Below are 16835 nucleotides of genomic sequence, written 5' to 3'. Positions count from 1 at the left end.
AGGGCTCCGGAAATTTAGACCACCTGGGGTTCTTTAACGTGCACCCAAATCTGAGCACACGGGCCTACAACATTTCCGCCTCCATCAGAAATGCAGCCGCCGCTGCCGGGATTCGAACCCGCGCCCTGCGGGTCAGCAGCCGAGTACCTTAGCCACTAGACCACCGCGGCGGGGCTGTTCTGCTGATGGTTGTCCTCTGTTTGTATATACTGCAAATGGGAATACATGTGTGTTCACCTCCGCGATGTACAACAATGAAAACTGAGCCCTCCGTTGGTCTGCGCAATCATGGAGACCAGCGGCGAGAAAAACCCTATTGTGGTCATGACCAATATTTTGCGATTTACCTATATAAAGTACGTGTTCACATTTGTTAGTTAAAGCTGGCCGGAACCTAGAGCCTTCAAAGCTTACGTGTGCGGTGCTGTGTGGTGGCAACCACCTTTGATTATCGATAGTCGTGGCCTGTGCGATGTTTATCGCTCTCGTCGCCAATCTACTTTTGCATGGCGCGCTCTGCAGTGATAAGATCTGTTGAGCTTCAAAATCGAAATTACCACGGTTCTATGTCAAGGTTACTCAAAACACTAACAGGAGACCTACATCATCACACTTTGTCGTGCAACCGGCTGTGGAGAACACAAGTAATCCGCTTGTGCAACGCATTCGCAATTGCCCGTATCCAGCGCTCTTATCGTTCTGCTTCACGGAAGCTACGGGAATCGTCTAAAACTGCAGTTTTTTACGTCATTTGGCGAACACCTTGGCGATTCACAACACGTAACTAGCCTCGACAGAGGCTTTTCTTCGTTGAGCGTGAAGCTGTTGCGTCTGCTCTTGTTTTCACCATCGTTCTGGCAAGTGAACTGGCAAGCACGGCTCGAGGGATGAAATCCCGGCTTTGGCGGCTGCATTTCTGATGCGGGCGGAAATGTTGTAGGCCCGTGTACTCAGATTTGGGTGCACGTTAAAGAACCCCAGGTGGTGAAAATTTCCGAAGCCCTCCACTACGGCGTCTCTCACAATCAAGTAGTGATTTTGGGACGTTAAACCCCACAAACCAATCAATCAATCAGCAAGCACTGCATGGCGGTTCGGTGACGCAACCAACTAGCGAAGAGAAATTCGTAGTTCTTTTTTTGAGAGTTCAATGCTCAAACACATCTAATATTTATCTCAATCGTTGTTTCGCCCGCGCTAGTTGCACCTGGTTGCGCAGCAAACTGTGCAAAGGAGTCGGGCTTCGCACTTCCCAAAACTGTGTCAGCAGGTGGGGTTACTTGTCTGCAAGACTGCAGAGTCTGACATGTTTTGTGCGGTCATGACAACAATGACATGCATCATCCACGATCTGCTCAAGTGCACAAATCCACACATCCACAACTAGGTGATACACTTAACATTTGAAATGAGTGTAACCTTCTTGAGTTTTCCAAGCCATAGACATCGAACGTGCAGGATGTAGCAAAAAGCCTTTTGGTTCTTTGAGAGATTTTTACAAGAAAGGGATATACTTAGCATGTGTTACCAGTGCTGAAATCTCAATAATGGTTGGTGAAATCTCACCAAGAGATGGAGGCTGGCCATTATATGTGGAGAAGACGCCTTTTATGCAGAGACTCTCTAGTGGGATTCACTCACATGCAAGGCTACCTTGAGCTGCATCTTGAGCATACGCATGCGCACTGGGGAGTGGAGGCGGCCCCGTCCTCATATCACCGTGTAGGGACACTAAAGAGCAAAATGATTTTTCGTGTATTGGTCAAGTTCAATTTTGTAATCCCGAAAACGCCACTCTTACCGCGACACAACAGTTGGTATAGCGAGAAATTGCGTGAAAAGGAAATACTGGTGGAGACGTCGCCTTGCGATTCCCGCACCGAACACCACGACGTCCTGAATTTTAAAGGTACCCACTGGGTTACATGTAGCTTACATTGTCATCTGTGGGTGCCATATATCTAGCGTACAAAGTTTCAAAAAATTTTATCGAGCCAATGTTGCGAAAATATGAAAAATATGTTTTTAAATTTTTGACATCACGTGCCAAAATTTGAGTGAGAAATTTAAAAATTAAGCTTCAACCTTGATTTTCGCTGCTAATAACAAATTTATGGTAGTGAAATAAATGGAATTTCAGTTCTCAGAGTGTAATTTATCGATCTAAAGCAAGTCATTGTTTGTCTTTAGTGTCTCTTTAAGGGGTGGTGGGGCCCAAAGTTAGCACACATTGACTTAATAGGGAGGGGGGGGGGAAGCTGTGATAGACCTTTGCACCCCCTGGATGAGAATTTCGTGCACGCTAATAATCATGAGCACCCTCAACTGGCTGTCATGTGCAAAATCACCAGTTTTTCTTGCAAGTCCAATGGCAGGCCAAGGAGTATTACTTCATTAGGAGCCTGTGGGTTGCTGCATTTTTAGTCCCACTGCTGCCATTATTGTGAACCTATTGGGGAATTCAAGATGACGGAAATTTTTGTAAAATGGCGCTCGGTAATCTGGGCTCACTGCTGAACAAACTTGCGACCTTTCCACTGGATCAGTAGATCGCTGTGTTTGCATGCATTCCTCATTATTTCGTTTCTCTTGTGGAAAATAGAAGCATGCAGGACAAGTGCTCTTATGCTATTTTCTTTGTCAACATTGTTTTTCGTGGCCACTGCACTTTGATCAAGATTGTATAGCTGATTGACCACACTACGGCTCTTTTCCTTTGAGAATGCAAACAAGAAAATGGTGACATGTCCAGAAAGAGTCTCTGCTTTCCTATTTCTTCAGTTGCTAACCTGGAAATGTGACAAACGATATTTCACCTGCACATAATTTTTTTATCTTTTTCCAACATTTGCTAATTTCTTGGAAAATTGTAGCAGACTTGGTCAAATGCTATAATAGCGCACACGGTGTCTTATACTGCAACTGAATCTTCGTGCCCTTGGGCAGTGGGGTACGCAGAGCGTAGATGGACATCGGTGCCGTAGCTTCCAGCACGGTGTAAGGCGCGCAGGTGAAGGGGCCATGTTTTTTAAACGAACTTAAGAACACAAGCACATTGGTGTGCTTGTGAAAGTCATATGTGGGAATCAAACAAGCATTATGCAGCTAGAGATATAAACAGGGAAAAAATTCATTCGATGTGCAATGCAGCCGGCAGTCACTGCCCTTGCTGCTTACCGTAATAGTGATGGCATCTTCAACTGTCTCTGTCATATGCCAGTTTCCAAGAGAGTGCAGTTATTCTGACTTGAGCTATTTGAGCTCTGTGCTGTTCATTAAGCATAAGTGACAGCATGATGAACAAGGACTTGTTCAGAGTTGCCCTATCGGGAGACTGCATTCAAACGCTAACAAGACGTCATGTGGACATCAGTGCACGTAAATGTTATCTCGGCCTGTCCATATGTCATTCTTGTTACGTTGAAAAATGTACATTGATGTGTGTTGAAAGGCTTTATTTGTTATTTGCTCCAGTTTCATCCCATCACCTGCACAAGCTTTACTCAGCCTTGATTACATAGCAAAAGCATTATTTACCAGACACATTTGATATGCTATCAGAGTCTTGGGACTATGCACACTAATACACACAAACCTTAATTGCATCGTTTGTAAGCTTCTTACACTTGAACATAAAAAAATGGGTTTGACTCTTTTGTGCAAGTTCTTTTTGGAGAGTTAGGTTTGTGGGTTATTTATGCAGCACTTTTGTGCATCAGTATTCTTCAGCATCTAGAATTGGCACTTGTTAATGAGCAGCTGTACGGCATAATATAGGAAGCTTGTAAACTCTGAAGAAACATATTTTTAAGGCCGCATTCTTTGCATTTGGCACATGTAAACAGCCTTACGGGAATTATTGGTTGTTAAAACCTGGCAAGAGCCCGAACCAGCGTCCTTACACCGTGCTGTGTCGCGATTTCCAGCTGGTGGCTTGCCGCGGCCCTCGTCCCAGGTTAGCAGCTTCTCATCCTTGTAGTGCATGGCAGCAGCGGTGGCTGTGGCCGGCACTCAGATGGCCGTGTATCGTCAGAAGCGCCCCAACTGGACCGAGGACGAGCGGCTGCGACTCGTGCAAGAGATCGGCGAGCGCATTGACGTCATTCGCGGCAAGCTGGGTCCCACACTGACGCTCCGCGCCAAACGATCCGCCTGGACTGCGGTGCAGCAGGCACTGAATCAGGGCAACAACTCACACACGCGCACCGTGCCTGAGATCAAGAAGCAGTGGAGCAACCTTGTGCAAAGGTGCAAGCACCGCGTGAATGCACATAACCGCGGCACCAGCCGGCAAGGTAAGCAGCACCTTTCTTTTAGGAGAGATTCTTTTTGTAGTATAAGTGGTCGTCACAATATGTGGAGCCAGATGGACATTTGAACATATGTCTCTCTATTTAACCATTTCTTAGAAAACACTCTGGTCTTATAAGCTATCCATATTTGTTCTTGCTTCATCTGTAAAGCTCACTAGATCAGAGTATAGAGAACTTCACTGACTTTAGTTGAAGCTTACCAGCTATAACTTGTTGCCATTATTTCCAATCACATAATTGCATGTGTTTGCAGGTAGGGAAGGGAAGTACATGATCAATCAGCTAATAGCCATCACCCCATGTATTTGGTAGTGTCATAGAATGTCAGAAGTGTTGTGAAGGCTGTATTTAGCTGTCTGAAATTATTTCCAGAGAAAATGTTCCCATTTAAAGTCCATGTTAATTTTAGTGAAAGAGTATAGAAGTGAGCCACACTTGCTTGTGTTAGGTTTTGTAGCTTATTGATTAGTTAGTCCACCGTAGGCAAGCATGGAAAGTTTTAGGTACATTTTTGTTTGGCATTCGATTTTGTAATCTGCCAAAAAAAACAGCTCTTTCTTGGGTAATAGGTTAATAGCTCAATTGTGCATCATCCTCAGCGACACTTCGGGTTCAAGGCCTACCGCTTAGCTGCTTCAACGTGGTTGTTACCAATGTTGCACTTTACATAGAACAAAGCCCGCAGTTTTCAGTGGGCACTTGAGAATGAAACACAGGGAGCAGTGAGGGATAGGATCGAAGCACAATGGCCAGTATATGCAAAACTGATGCTTTATAACATGCAGGAACTTTTCCAAATGAGCTCGATTTCATATTTTTGAGCACCAGTTGTGGCCGCCTCATAAACGGTGACGTGTATTGACACATGCCAAATGTCAACATATGTTCTCAAAATAAGGCGACAAGGACTTCTGAGAACAATACAGGTTATCGGAGTTGCAAATTAAATAATTTATATTAGCACACCTGCTCTCTGATATTGATCTCCTATTTATGGTTAAATACGATGGCAAAAATGCAAAGCAAGGGGAATGCCAATTGAACACCCAATAATTCCCTATGGTGGTGGCTAGGACATAAATCAATGGACATTGCTTCTGAAACAAAAAGTGATGTGGTATGACATTTCTGTTGTTTCAGAGACATTTGGGTATGAACGACTGACATATTTTGGGTGAGCTTGGCAAGAGAAATGTCTGTTGCAAATGCAGCGATTTGCTGCTACGCAACGTAAGTTCCAGTCCTGTGAGGTAACAGACCCTCAAGGAAGCCATGGTTTATAAGCTTCAGGTTTATAGGCGAGGCTTGCTCAGCTCTAAAGTGAAAAATGTTTTACTCGCGTACAAACTCAAGATGTGCTTGCCTCACAATAGCACACAAATAAGTTTACGGGTTCTACTCGTGAAAACAGATTTACTGGTATACAAAAAAACGCATACCATACGGAAATGTGCAACATATCTCTGTATGGATCAAAAAATGCACACTATGCACTCTCTGCTAATAAAAAAACTGGGAACATTTCTGGAAGTGTATGCCACTTAAACGAATCGGTGACCGTTCGAACAACTCATAGCTGTCCAGAAGGGATTTCATTTGTTATTCAACTAAGCTGCACAAAAATCCCAAGGTGTTAAGTAATTTGTGCGAAATAAGTGGATTGTGACTAATGATGGAAAGCTGATAGTGACGGAAGAAACAGCATCGTATGATGGTACAGTATGTTGAACTGGATGTCGATGCCGAAGGCACTGTAACTTGCAAACCTTTCCAAAGAATATGGTTTTTGCTATCCACCCATTGTCGCCATATACAAGCTTACCGTAATTACTCGAATCTAACGCGCACCTTTTTTCCGGTTAAGCGAGTTCAAAAATCGCATGCGCGTTAGAATCGAGTACGAACAAAAAATTACGGTCAATCTATTGCCATCGCAAATCCAAAATGGCCGCCCCCTACGTGCGTCAGCATGGTGCGTTGGCTATTTCTGCCTATGTGTTTACCATGTGCGGCACTTCGTACGTGTGCTGAGGAGTTCGTCATCTAGTAGTGCATTAGCATCGACGACGTGAAAAGGCCGACTCCAAAAACTCAAGTGCACCACGATGCCGCTTTTAAAAGAAAAGTCATCGCGTGTGCAGAAACGAACGGAAGTCGGGCCGCATCGCGGTCGTTCCCAAAACGTGCGTGCGGGACCGGCGGAAACAAAAGCAGAAGATTGTCGACAGCAAAGCTTCACGCAAAGGCTTCAGTGAACCACAGCAGGGTCGGTTTCCGCAAATTAAAGAGCTGCTCCGCGAGTATGTGCTTGAGGAGCGAGCGGCACAGCGGCCCGTGACGACAGAACTGCTCCAAGTGCGGGCTATGCAATTAGTCTTAGAAAAAAGTCTGATGCGGAGCCAGTTTAAAGCGAGCAGGTGCTGGCTAATTAACTATATGAAGAGGAAAGGCTTTTCCCTCCGAAGGGGAACATGCATATGCGAAAACTTTTGCGGAGGAGTACGATGAAGAGCTTCACAGTTTTCAGAGGTTCGTCCTAAACTTGCGGCGCAACAACGGCTACCTGCTTGGGCAAATCGGGAATGCCGATCAGACGCCTCTTTACTTCGACATGCCTGGCACCACAACTGTCGAGAAGAAGGGGGCAAAGCAAGTTCGCGTGCTGACATCGGTCCACGGTAAAACTACAGTGACGGCAATGCTCTGTTACACGTCAGATGGGCACAAGCTTCGCCCGTACCTCATATTTAGATGGAAGACAATCCCGAAAGGAATCGTTTTTTCGAGTGGTGTGATCGTGCGGGCCAGCGAAAAAAAATGGGTGCGCGTTGCAATCGATGTCTTACGTTTTTTTTTTTTCGCGGTGGAAATCGGGTGCGCGTTACAATCGAGGGCGCGGTAGTATCGAGTAAATACGGTATGCTTTTATGTGTTTGTGATCAAGAGAGATGAGGCAAGACTGTTAAAAGACACTTAAATATAAATGTCAAGCTGAATTTGAAATTCCTCTTTAAATTTGGTATGTTATAATGGGCTGTTTGAGCCTAACATAATGTTGTTTGTTACTCTCATTCCATGTCTTTGCAACGATGTCAATACTCCTGTCTTACAATGTTATCTTAGAATAAGTTTTTATGTGTAGAACTTGAAGTCATGCTTGCGTCAAAACAGATTACCAATATGTCTACAGTACGTAGATCAGGGCAGCTAGACTGGTGTTGGAGTCAGCATCAAAAGTTTAGAAACTTCGGAATCTGTGGAAACTGAACTTTCTTTGTGACCACGCAGTGAGAAACTATTCAGCACTATTCTGTGTGAGCGTATATCTGCAGCTATGAAATCCGATTACCTTGCGGCACGCCTACCCAAGCTATGGAAATGACTCTGCTTTTCTCAGACCTTGTGAACTGTAAGAATTTCACGCTGAGTGCACAGCCACCATCCCACTCAAGTACTACATTCACTGTCCTTTAGCCTACATATTCATTTAGCTTTGCACCTGACTTCCTGGCAGATAATAGAGTTCTGAACAGCTACTAAATTCTCATTCATATTTACTATCCTATTCAGTTAATAATTTTTCCTTGGAAAGCTCTTCAAGAAAGAGAATTCAAATGCACCTTTTAAGCTTTTCACAATTAATAGTGTCCTTTCACTCGCAATGATCTACAGTGCTCAACTGCTGACTCAGGTATCGGGATTAAATCCTTGTGCTTAGATTTGGGTGCATGTTTAATGACTCCAGGTGACTGATATTGCCGAAGCTCTCTACCATGGCATCTCTCATAATCGTGTAATGGTTTTAGACAATAAACCCCTACAAATATTATTAGTAGTGCCCTTGCATCGGAGTCTGCTGTTGATATACTGATGCCTGGCGCACTGTTCATCCTGTCATGACTGATTTATTGATTTATCTTTCTGTGCTTAGGTGAAAATGGGCGTTCCTTGGATCTGTCTCTTGTGGAGAGAACCATACTCGACGTCATTGGTGATGATTGCTCGTACGCTGACTTTCTTGATGGTGCCGGCCCCGACATCTGCGGGTACGTTCATGTGCAACTTGCAGTGTGTCTGTCGCAATAGTATTGCGATTCTGTTGGACACTCTGGCAGCGTTTGTAGTGTTTTCAGAGATTTCACGGCAAAGTTTTATTGTGCTGGATCACAAATGTAAAGCCCTAAGGAATCCACATTGTTTTTAGAATAATTATTTGTTGTTTCCATTTCTACGGTGTACTAAATAGAAGGCACAGATAGTTTGCTAAATAAAGAGCTGCACGTCATTCCATCAGTCTACATATATCAACTAAGCATTTTTCCCCCTCATTTGACACATTTCGCAGCATCAGTGGCCTCCTCGACAAACAACATAATATGCAAGGAGCTATTATAAAGGAACCATGGAAGTGTTTGGACAATCTTTTCTTACTCCCACACATGTAGATAAATTATGGGGTTAATTATTCTTTTAATGAAGTAGTGTGCCAACTGCTTTCAATATAAGAAAAAGGGTTTTCATGGATTCTTCAACAGAATGGGGCAACCTAGGGAGCAGATTGTTCGGGATATTAGCGGAAATACAGATTAGCCAAGACAACATTCATATATGCAAATTACAGATCTCTCATGTATTGTGTTAAATTTCTCTCGAAGTACCATCACAGTGTTATGAGCTTGTGAAAGACAAAAAGCATCAGTGTAAATGTCGCATGCTTTTCAGCAAAAATGAAAATGTAGAGGAACAAGTTAGGGCTACCTTATATCATCCTTTTGATTGCCATCCCAGCAATTATTATATTGTCTGGTCTGAAAGTTGATGAATAATGACAAGGGACTCGTCATAATTCAAACCATTTTCTTTCTTGCATCACATAGCTTATGAAGTCCATAAGGCTACCACTTTAGGCTTTTTAAGTGATGTTTTTTTACGCAAGTGAGGTGTCAAAACTGCAAAAGCTTGATTTATATTTTTCAACCGTATGTAGTATTTAGTACATATTGTTTCCATTTCCAGCTCGACATCTCGTCCTTCACTAGCGCCTTCATAAGACTTCTGCACATTTATGCTGGTGTCAAGTTTTGACTAGATCTGCTTGTTGCGTGCTTTAAATCGCTACTAGCATTATTGTACTTATGCTTCACTCTCCGTTACATTGAAAAAAATCTATTAACAGGGGTTGTGTGCTCGAGCTGACATTTCAACAAGTAGATGTCTTCTTCGAGGCTAAAGGCTAAAACTAATATCTGTAGTGTTAGTGTGTACTATAATCTTCGTACCCTTTCCTTCAATCTAAATAAAGAAGGTGGAGAGAACAACTGGGGAAGCAGGGTAGCAGGTAGGCGACAAGTGCCGTGGTGGATTGTGTGAATCAAGGGAAGAGGTATGTCAGGAATACAAAAATTTAGCACTGACTTAGCTCTGCTATGCCAGGATATATGTGGCGTGAGCTAAGTCATACCCACACATTCGTGAAGTTTCACCGTACAGTTGGTCAATCGGCTAGCCTTTACAACACAGATGCCGTCTCGTTGTTGCTGCAGCTGAGATGGTCGGGCAAGTCAGTCAGCTTCCTGGCAACGCCGCTTTGCTAGACATTCCTTCTTTTGATCCGATGTCCTCGCGTGATCTGGTGTCCTTGCGGCACGTTTAACCTTCTTCCGTTTGTTCTTCCTATGCTTATGTGCTAATCGCCAGGCAACTACTTTGTGATCTGATGAGTTTCTCCGCTCTTTTGCGCTGCTGAACAGAAATTTCGCTTTCCGTCTCCATGGCTGTGCCATACTGGAAAACGCCCCACTATAGCAGCGTGGCTCGAGCTGCGCGAGCCACAAGGTGTGAGCAGAATGCGTCTGCTGCGACTATGACGTTGCTTGTTTGGAATGCGCACACCGGCGAGGCGCGTGTGCCAGCTGTGCGTCGTGCGACGTCGCTGCTTGTCGTGGATGTGCAGCATGGCTCTCCAGGAGTCACGCTAAACTATTAAACCTCTGCTACTGTAGCTCATGCTACAAAGAAAAGAAAAGAAAAACACCGAGCCTGTGAAGAATGTACAGCAAAGGCACAGCAAAAGCTGGAAGAGTGGGCTTTCTAAAGCCTTTTTTAAACACTCTTGGGGAAACTACAGCAACTACACTTGAACGGTACACACTACACCATAAATCATCATAGTTTCGCAGTATGGAATCATGGACTATTTCGTTGGTATTCGTCATTCTTCGAAAAAATGTGGTACCTGTTACAAACCTGGAAGACATGTGTACTTTGTTGATGCTACGACTAATGACAGTGAACAATTATGTCTGAGCCTTTTGTAATGGATTGGAAGAATTCAACAACCGCTAGTTACGCAATATGACAACATAGTATCACATTGTGCGACACCACGTTACTTTACTCTTCTGGACTAAAGCAAGCTGTTAAGGACCTATATACACTTTGTATGTGTAGCCATTACAACAGGAGAGCCACTGCACCATCATCTTGGTCTCCTATCAACTAGAGGTTACTGATATGAATAACATTCTCCCTTTCCAATTATACTATTACGTAAAACATTCATCAGAACATGATTGATTGCATTCAAGCAAGATTGTTTTATTAATAATGTGTGTCTTTTCATATTTTTGTCCTTGTCACTAAGTTTTTATGTGGCTTTCCCACAGTGACGTTGATGGAAGCCAAGACAACGGCCTAGGTTCCTCTGAGGACGAAACACTCATCCAGTCATTGGACTCGAGTGTGCCAGAGTGGTTTTGGAAAACTAGCGCTCGAGCGTCGGGCGCAGCATCTGCATCTGCAGCACTGTGTGCCATTCGTCCATCCACGAATGGTGCCATGGCCCCCACAGTTTCCATGAAGCGAGAGCACAGTGATGATGATGAACACCCGTCGTCTGCTGAGTGTCTAACAGCCGAGTTCGAAGGTGATGATGACCATGACGATGTTGCTGAAACGCTAGGCATTGTTTACGAACGACCGGCCGCTGCTGCCTCTGGCAAGCAGCCAGTGCCTCAACAGGCAACGTGTTCACAGATGGGTGCCAGCCGTCGTCCCGCCGTGGCACCGCAGCAGAGACAGGCGTTGCCGCCAATACCCCCTCCTCCACCTCAGCTTCCGGCAAACTCCACGAGACACCAACCTAGTGGTCCCAGTGCGGAGACAGGTGGGGACGGGGAAGATGCCGGCAGCCGCTGCGACGAAAAAGCAGGAGAAGATGAGCTGGCACAGCTGCGCAAGACGTTGCTAGTCGAGCAGATCAGGGCTGCCCGGGAGCAAGCCCGAGCGTTTCAGGCCGTCGCCTCTGCTGCACAAGCTGTGCGCGATTGTGTTGCGAGGGCTGCCAAGTCTCGCGTGCACACGGAAAAAGTGAAGCGCCGAAAGCTGATGCTGCAGATGAAGAAGATGGCAGAATGACGCTGCCAGCAAAAGTAGAAAGCAAAGATGGGTTGCCGTTGGTGCCCGGTCATTGCGTTGCCTTGAGGATATGCCAGTTATGTCACAGTGTGCCTCCTGCCTGTTGTTTTCGGATTGTGGCTGCCGAGCAGCCGTTAAAGTGTTTTTCTGGTGGTCTCATTCTCAGGGATTCCCAGCCCACCGCTGGTAACAGTGCTCTGAGGTTCTAATGACCATGAGTGCCCATATTGAGATATTCATATTTAGCCGGGTGCACTTTACCTGTGCTTGAAACTTAGTTCAGAGCCTTGCCTATTGTGCCCTTGTATGGTTGATTTTCACGTCTTGCTCACATTTTTCTTTTTTTTTAGTCACTATTTCATTTCAAGTTGTTTCCCTAGTGCAGTAGTTCTCATCCATGGATGTGTCGAAATCCCTTGTGGACTGGTGCAAGTGATGGGGGATCCCTTGCAGCGGAGGAGAGGGAGGGGGGGGGGTAAGTAGGTAAATAACAGAATTTGAACGTGAAACAGGTGCCCTTTTGTGCTACCAAAAACATCAAACAAACATTCCACATCACTTCATTTCAAACAGTTGATCAATACGTGGCATAGTCACGCTTAAAGAAAAATGTGAGTGAGGGTTTCGCAGATCACAGAAATTGCTTCCGCGGACCCCCACTTGAGAAGCACTACTCTAGTGAATTGCTTCTACATCTCGCAGCTCTTCTACGTGCTCGATCGTCGTTCCCTGTAAGCCGTTCGTTTCTCCAAGTAATCATTCATGTAGAGTTTCCTCATACTTGCCTTTTTTTAAGGAATTCAGTTTGGATAATAAGTAAGGCAGGTTCATAGCATCTGCTTATGTGGCACACAAAGTGTGGGTGCTAGATTCAGTGAGAGATCATTGATATATATATATGTGCTAACATTCCCATGTCCCGTGCATGTCGTGCCTTGAATGTACATGCACTTTTCTAGGCATGATGCCAGCGTTTTGCATGTGATAGAGCAATGTTATTAATTCAGGCCAGGCAACAAACAATGCACTTTACCTCGTAGGTACCCTCACTTTGTACAGAACAGAGCACAGTGCTCACCTATTGTAAAATTAACTTCACTTGAGAAATGGGGACTTCATTAAGCGTTTTGCATAACAAATCACTGTTTTGCATAAAACGGGAGCTTTACACACATTTGAAAGAATAAAAACAAAATGTCTCGCAAATCTGAAGGAGAAAGCAGGAAACAGTGAGCCAGCTTAGACTGATGAATTGGGCTCTGAAAACTCAAATGCTAAATTCGCCATAATAGGTTTATCAGTATAAACAAAATCTGGGCCAAAGCTGCATTTTGAAATGTAAGGCTAAAATTTATATGTACGACGTCAAGGATATCAAAGCGGATCTTTCTTATTTTGCCGACATTGGCTCGACGAAGTTTCTCGAAACTTGAATAAGATTGAGAACTTGGCAAGTGGTTTGCAATTCATAGTGGGTGGAATCAAAACAGGGCATTAAGAATGAGGAGAACTAACAAAAAGTGGACACATGACCACTGCCGCTGTTGCTCAAGATCGCTCGCGCTCGTGTTTTCTCCACTCTTAGTCCTTTTTCTCTTTGTGCCATTTTGCTTCTACTCACTAATATTCTCTAAACTTGGTACGATAAGTCAATGGCATCTTCAAAGGTCATTGTACTTCAATTTTACTGATTAACTATTTGATATCTAGTAAACTCAGTGAAGATCTATAACGTCACAGCATTTGGTGCTGAAATTTAAAGTTGGCATCGCCACCAGCGCTTGCTTTTTGCGTGTTTACTCACTTGCCAAGCGTCTTCTCATGGTTAACGTGGTTACATCAGAATAGTGACGGGGCAGTTTACTCGTGTGATAGAATCGTTTTTTTTTTTCAGTGTGCCTTTAACAATGATTATGAAATATGCTGAGGAAAAAAAAAAAGTGGGCCACTAGAAACTCGTAGTGTACAAAATGTCACGTTTTTCAAGAGTACTGTAGTACTGCTTGTGGTGGGCTTCTCTTTTTATAGAACTGCACACTGCCAGCATCTTAACACTGCATGTTTTAACTAAACTCTACGATATGGATGAGCTGCCTGGTTGACACAAATGCTGACCACAGCATTGCCTTTGGTCAACTGCCTCTTATTTGATGGAATAATGATCTAGTCGCATTGACTTTAGTGAATCGATGCTTTACTATAATATTTCATCATTTGTGATCGTTGAAGAAGCCACTTGCTGAAAGTGGTAGTTTCTTTCATTTTTAATTATTTTTGATGCAAGCTTAAAGCCGGCATCATTTTTATTTTCCCTGTGAATTTTTCGCCATGTATGAGATTCTTGGCAGCATGAAATGCAATCATTGCTACGTGCAGCAAGTCATGAGCTAACGGTTGTTGCACTTGTGTAGCGTAATGAAATTTCCACCCAGTGGTTTCTTGCCACGTATCAGACTCTTGGCAGCATGGAATGCAGTCATCTATACATAAAGCGTCATGAGCTAACGATTCTTCCTCTTGCGTCACCTAATGAAATGTGTAACACCAAGTGGTGCTTGCAGGTGTCTAGATTTCAGCGCATATTAGGCTGAGATATTGCATTAGTGGCATAGTGATCGTATTGAGATCATTGTACGGTTTAAAGTAGTTGTTACTGCTTTGGGAAAAGTTCACCGTACATGCATGCCTTAGCACAAGGTTTTGTGGGTGGTAAACATGCTAAGCTGCTTTCGCAGTATGACGCAAATGACAGTGCTTAAATATAGTAGGTTGAATAACTTATATATTTGGAAAAACCTGGCTGAGACTGTGCATTTTAAGACCAGAAAGCTTTTGCAAGAACTAGCTTATTCTCTTATGTTCTGTCTTATATTTTCTTTCAGTGAGGATTGTCGCGTGTTCACGAGCATCTGTATCGTGGTATCCAACTGCAAACAGGCATGTTCAGCGCTTTACGGGCACTTGAGAATTCCTTTGTGTGTGTGTGTTTTATTTTAGTGCGATATACAAATCTGCTTGTATACAGTCATTGATTCAGGGCTGCAACTTGTGTGATTATTGTGTCTACAGTGGTAGCTGAAAAGTTGTTTTATCAAAATGTGACACCTATCATTGTGTTATGCAAAATGTGTGTTCATTGTCTTGGAATGGCTTTGGTGTTCAAGCCAGACAACGAAAATTTATTACTTATAAATATCAGCATGCATGTAAATTACAGAAAGAGATATGAAGGCTTGGTGATTTTTACAATGCATGCAATGTGTTGGACACATTGCCATGTGAATGCTGTTGCTTGCGCATTGCCTAAGAATATGCGTGACATCTTCGAAAAAGCTCCCATTCCTCTTGTTTTAACTTTTCAATAATCATCGCTTTTTTAACCCTAAAAAATATTTTGAAGAGATGCTATTGCATGTGAAATATGCCTTTTTATAGATTTCATCACGGTTCGGTCTTTCTGAATCGAAATATTTATTTTTGCACTCTGCCAAGTTGTGCGGGTAGCTCCATTAGATGAAAGCTGCCCTGTTCACGTGGAGAATGCTGCCTGTTACTATAGAGGTACTTTCCAGTATTAGATATTTACGAAGTTTATAGCACGTTTGACACTTTGGATGGTTTATGTATGACAGGGTCAATTGCTTACTGAGAACACGCTGTACCAACATTCCTGCTTTAGTTATGAAATAAATGACGGTGTATAAACTTAGTTTACTGTTTTGCACTGTGTCACTTTGCCTTTTTCATTCCCCTATTTATGCTTGCATGACATACCTCACGTGTGTGGCTGTGCGTTGTGCATTGTTCCGAATGTTATGCAACGCTGTCCAAAGTATTTGAGAAGAGCCGGTTAGTAATTCCCGAGTGATTGCTCTACAACGTGTGCATAATAACAGCGAAGAAAGTCATCGCAGAAAATGAATGTTAACGAAAGTCGTCATGAATGTAAAAACTGGACCAATCAAAGTGTAGAAGGATATTGTGTTGTTACATGTACCTGCTTTAAATAAATTTTGCTGCACTATACATGCTTTTCTTTTCTGTCATTTTTCACTGTGGAGGTCTGCGCTGCAAGTCCTTACTGCTACCTGGTAAACATTCGCCTGGAAACATTGTAGGTTCAACTACGCCTTCACCAGTTCATTGTTGTTGAGCCCTCTTCAGATTATTGCAGAAGTGCCCAATGAATAAGTAGGTTTGCTGCACATTTTTTGTGAGAAGAAATGTTGTATGTTACTTCATTCATATAAGGGCGAAATGCGAAGAACACTCGTCTACTTAAAGGGACACTGACACAAAATTTCGCGGCTGAGATAGCCTGTCGGGTCGATTCCCACAAACATTCGTATATCCTCTGCAAAATATCAACAGCAAATATGGCTAGGACGGTATGGTTGGGAAGGTAAGCTAAGTGAAAAAATTCGGCCAACTGACGTAATTTATAAAAACTGGATTAGAAATCATGTATATGTTCAGCGTGCAGGTTGCAAAGTTTTAGCCCCGCCGCGGTGGTTCAGTGGCTAAGATACTCGGCTGCTGACCCGCAGGTTGCGGGATCGAATCCCGGCAGCGTTGGCTGCATTTTCGATGGAGGCGAAAATGCTGTAGGCCCGTGTGCTTAGATTTAGATTCACGTTAAAGAATCTAACGTGATACGAATTTTCGGAGCCTCGCACTACAGCGTCTCTTATAATCATTTGGTGGTTTTGGGACGGTAAACCCCACATATCAATCAATCACAAAGCTTTATTCAAGCATAGGTTACTAACAAAAACCCCATTTCATGTCATAACGGCTTTGTCGGCCTTCAGTAAGAAACGGTGATCGGAGAAAGAGGGCAGGAAGGTTCTGACGCCGTGCCGGGGGCCACACAATACGCGGCGCGCAGGTTGCCGACCCTTGCCGCAGAGCATCGCTGTGCACCCACTCCACGTAAAGGAAAGACTGCAGGCATGGATAGAGGATGAGGAGGTGCTGGGGGAACTGCAGAATGGGTTTCGAAAACACAGGAGGTTGGAAGACAATCTGTTCTCACTGACGCAGTGCATCGAAATAACAAAAGGAACACAGGCCCCTGTGACCAGCTTTTTTGGATATCAAGGGAGC

The 16835-nt window shown here is 43.8% G+C and overlaps 1 protein-coding gene across 4 annotated transcripts in view; it reads left to right on the top strand.

Annotated features, from left to right (window-relative positions):
- Positions 1-15755, top strand: part of LOC119172136 (uncharacterized) — a 33252-nt gene extending 17497 nt beyond the window's left edge. For all 4 annotated transcript variants that reach the window (XM_075893054.1, XM_037423149.2, XM_075893053.1 and 1 more), the window contains 3 exons: positions 3927-4295; positions 8245-8359; positions 10979-15755. In XM_075893054.1, coding sequence (XP_075749169.1) covers positions 3983-4295; positions 8245-8359; positions 10979-11729 — 1179 coding nt within the window. In that variant the 5' untranslated portion in view covers positions 3927-3982 and the 3' untranslated portion in view covers positions 11730-15755. The remainder of the gene's footprint in view (positions 1-3926; positions 4296-8244; positions 8360-10978) is intronic.
- The last annotated feature ends 1080 nt before the right edge of the window (positions 15756-16835 follow it).

This window comes from Rhipicephalus microplus, chromosome 4 (genome assembly GCF_043290135.1).
Source record: "Rhipicephalus microplus isolate Deutch F79 chromosome 4, USDA_Rmic, whole genome shotgun sequence".
NCBI classification, from domain to species: domain Eukaryota; kingdom Metazoa; phylum Arthropoda; class Arachnida; order Ixodida; family Ixodidae; genus Rhipicephalus; species Rhipicephalus microplus.
This window is presented reverse-complemented; position numbering and strand designations above follow the sequence as displayed.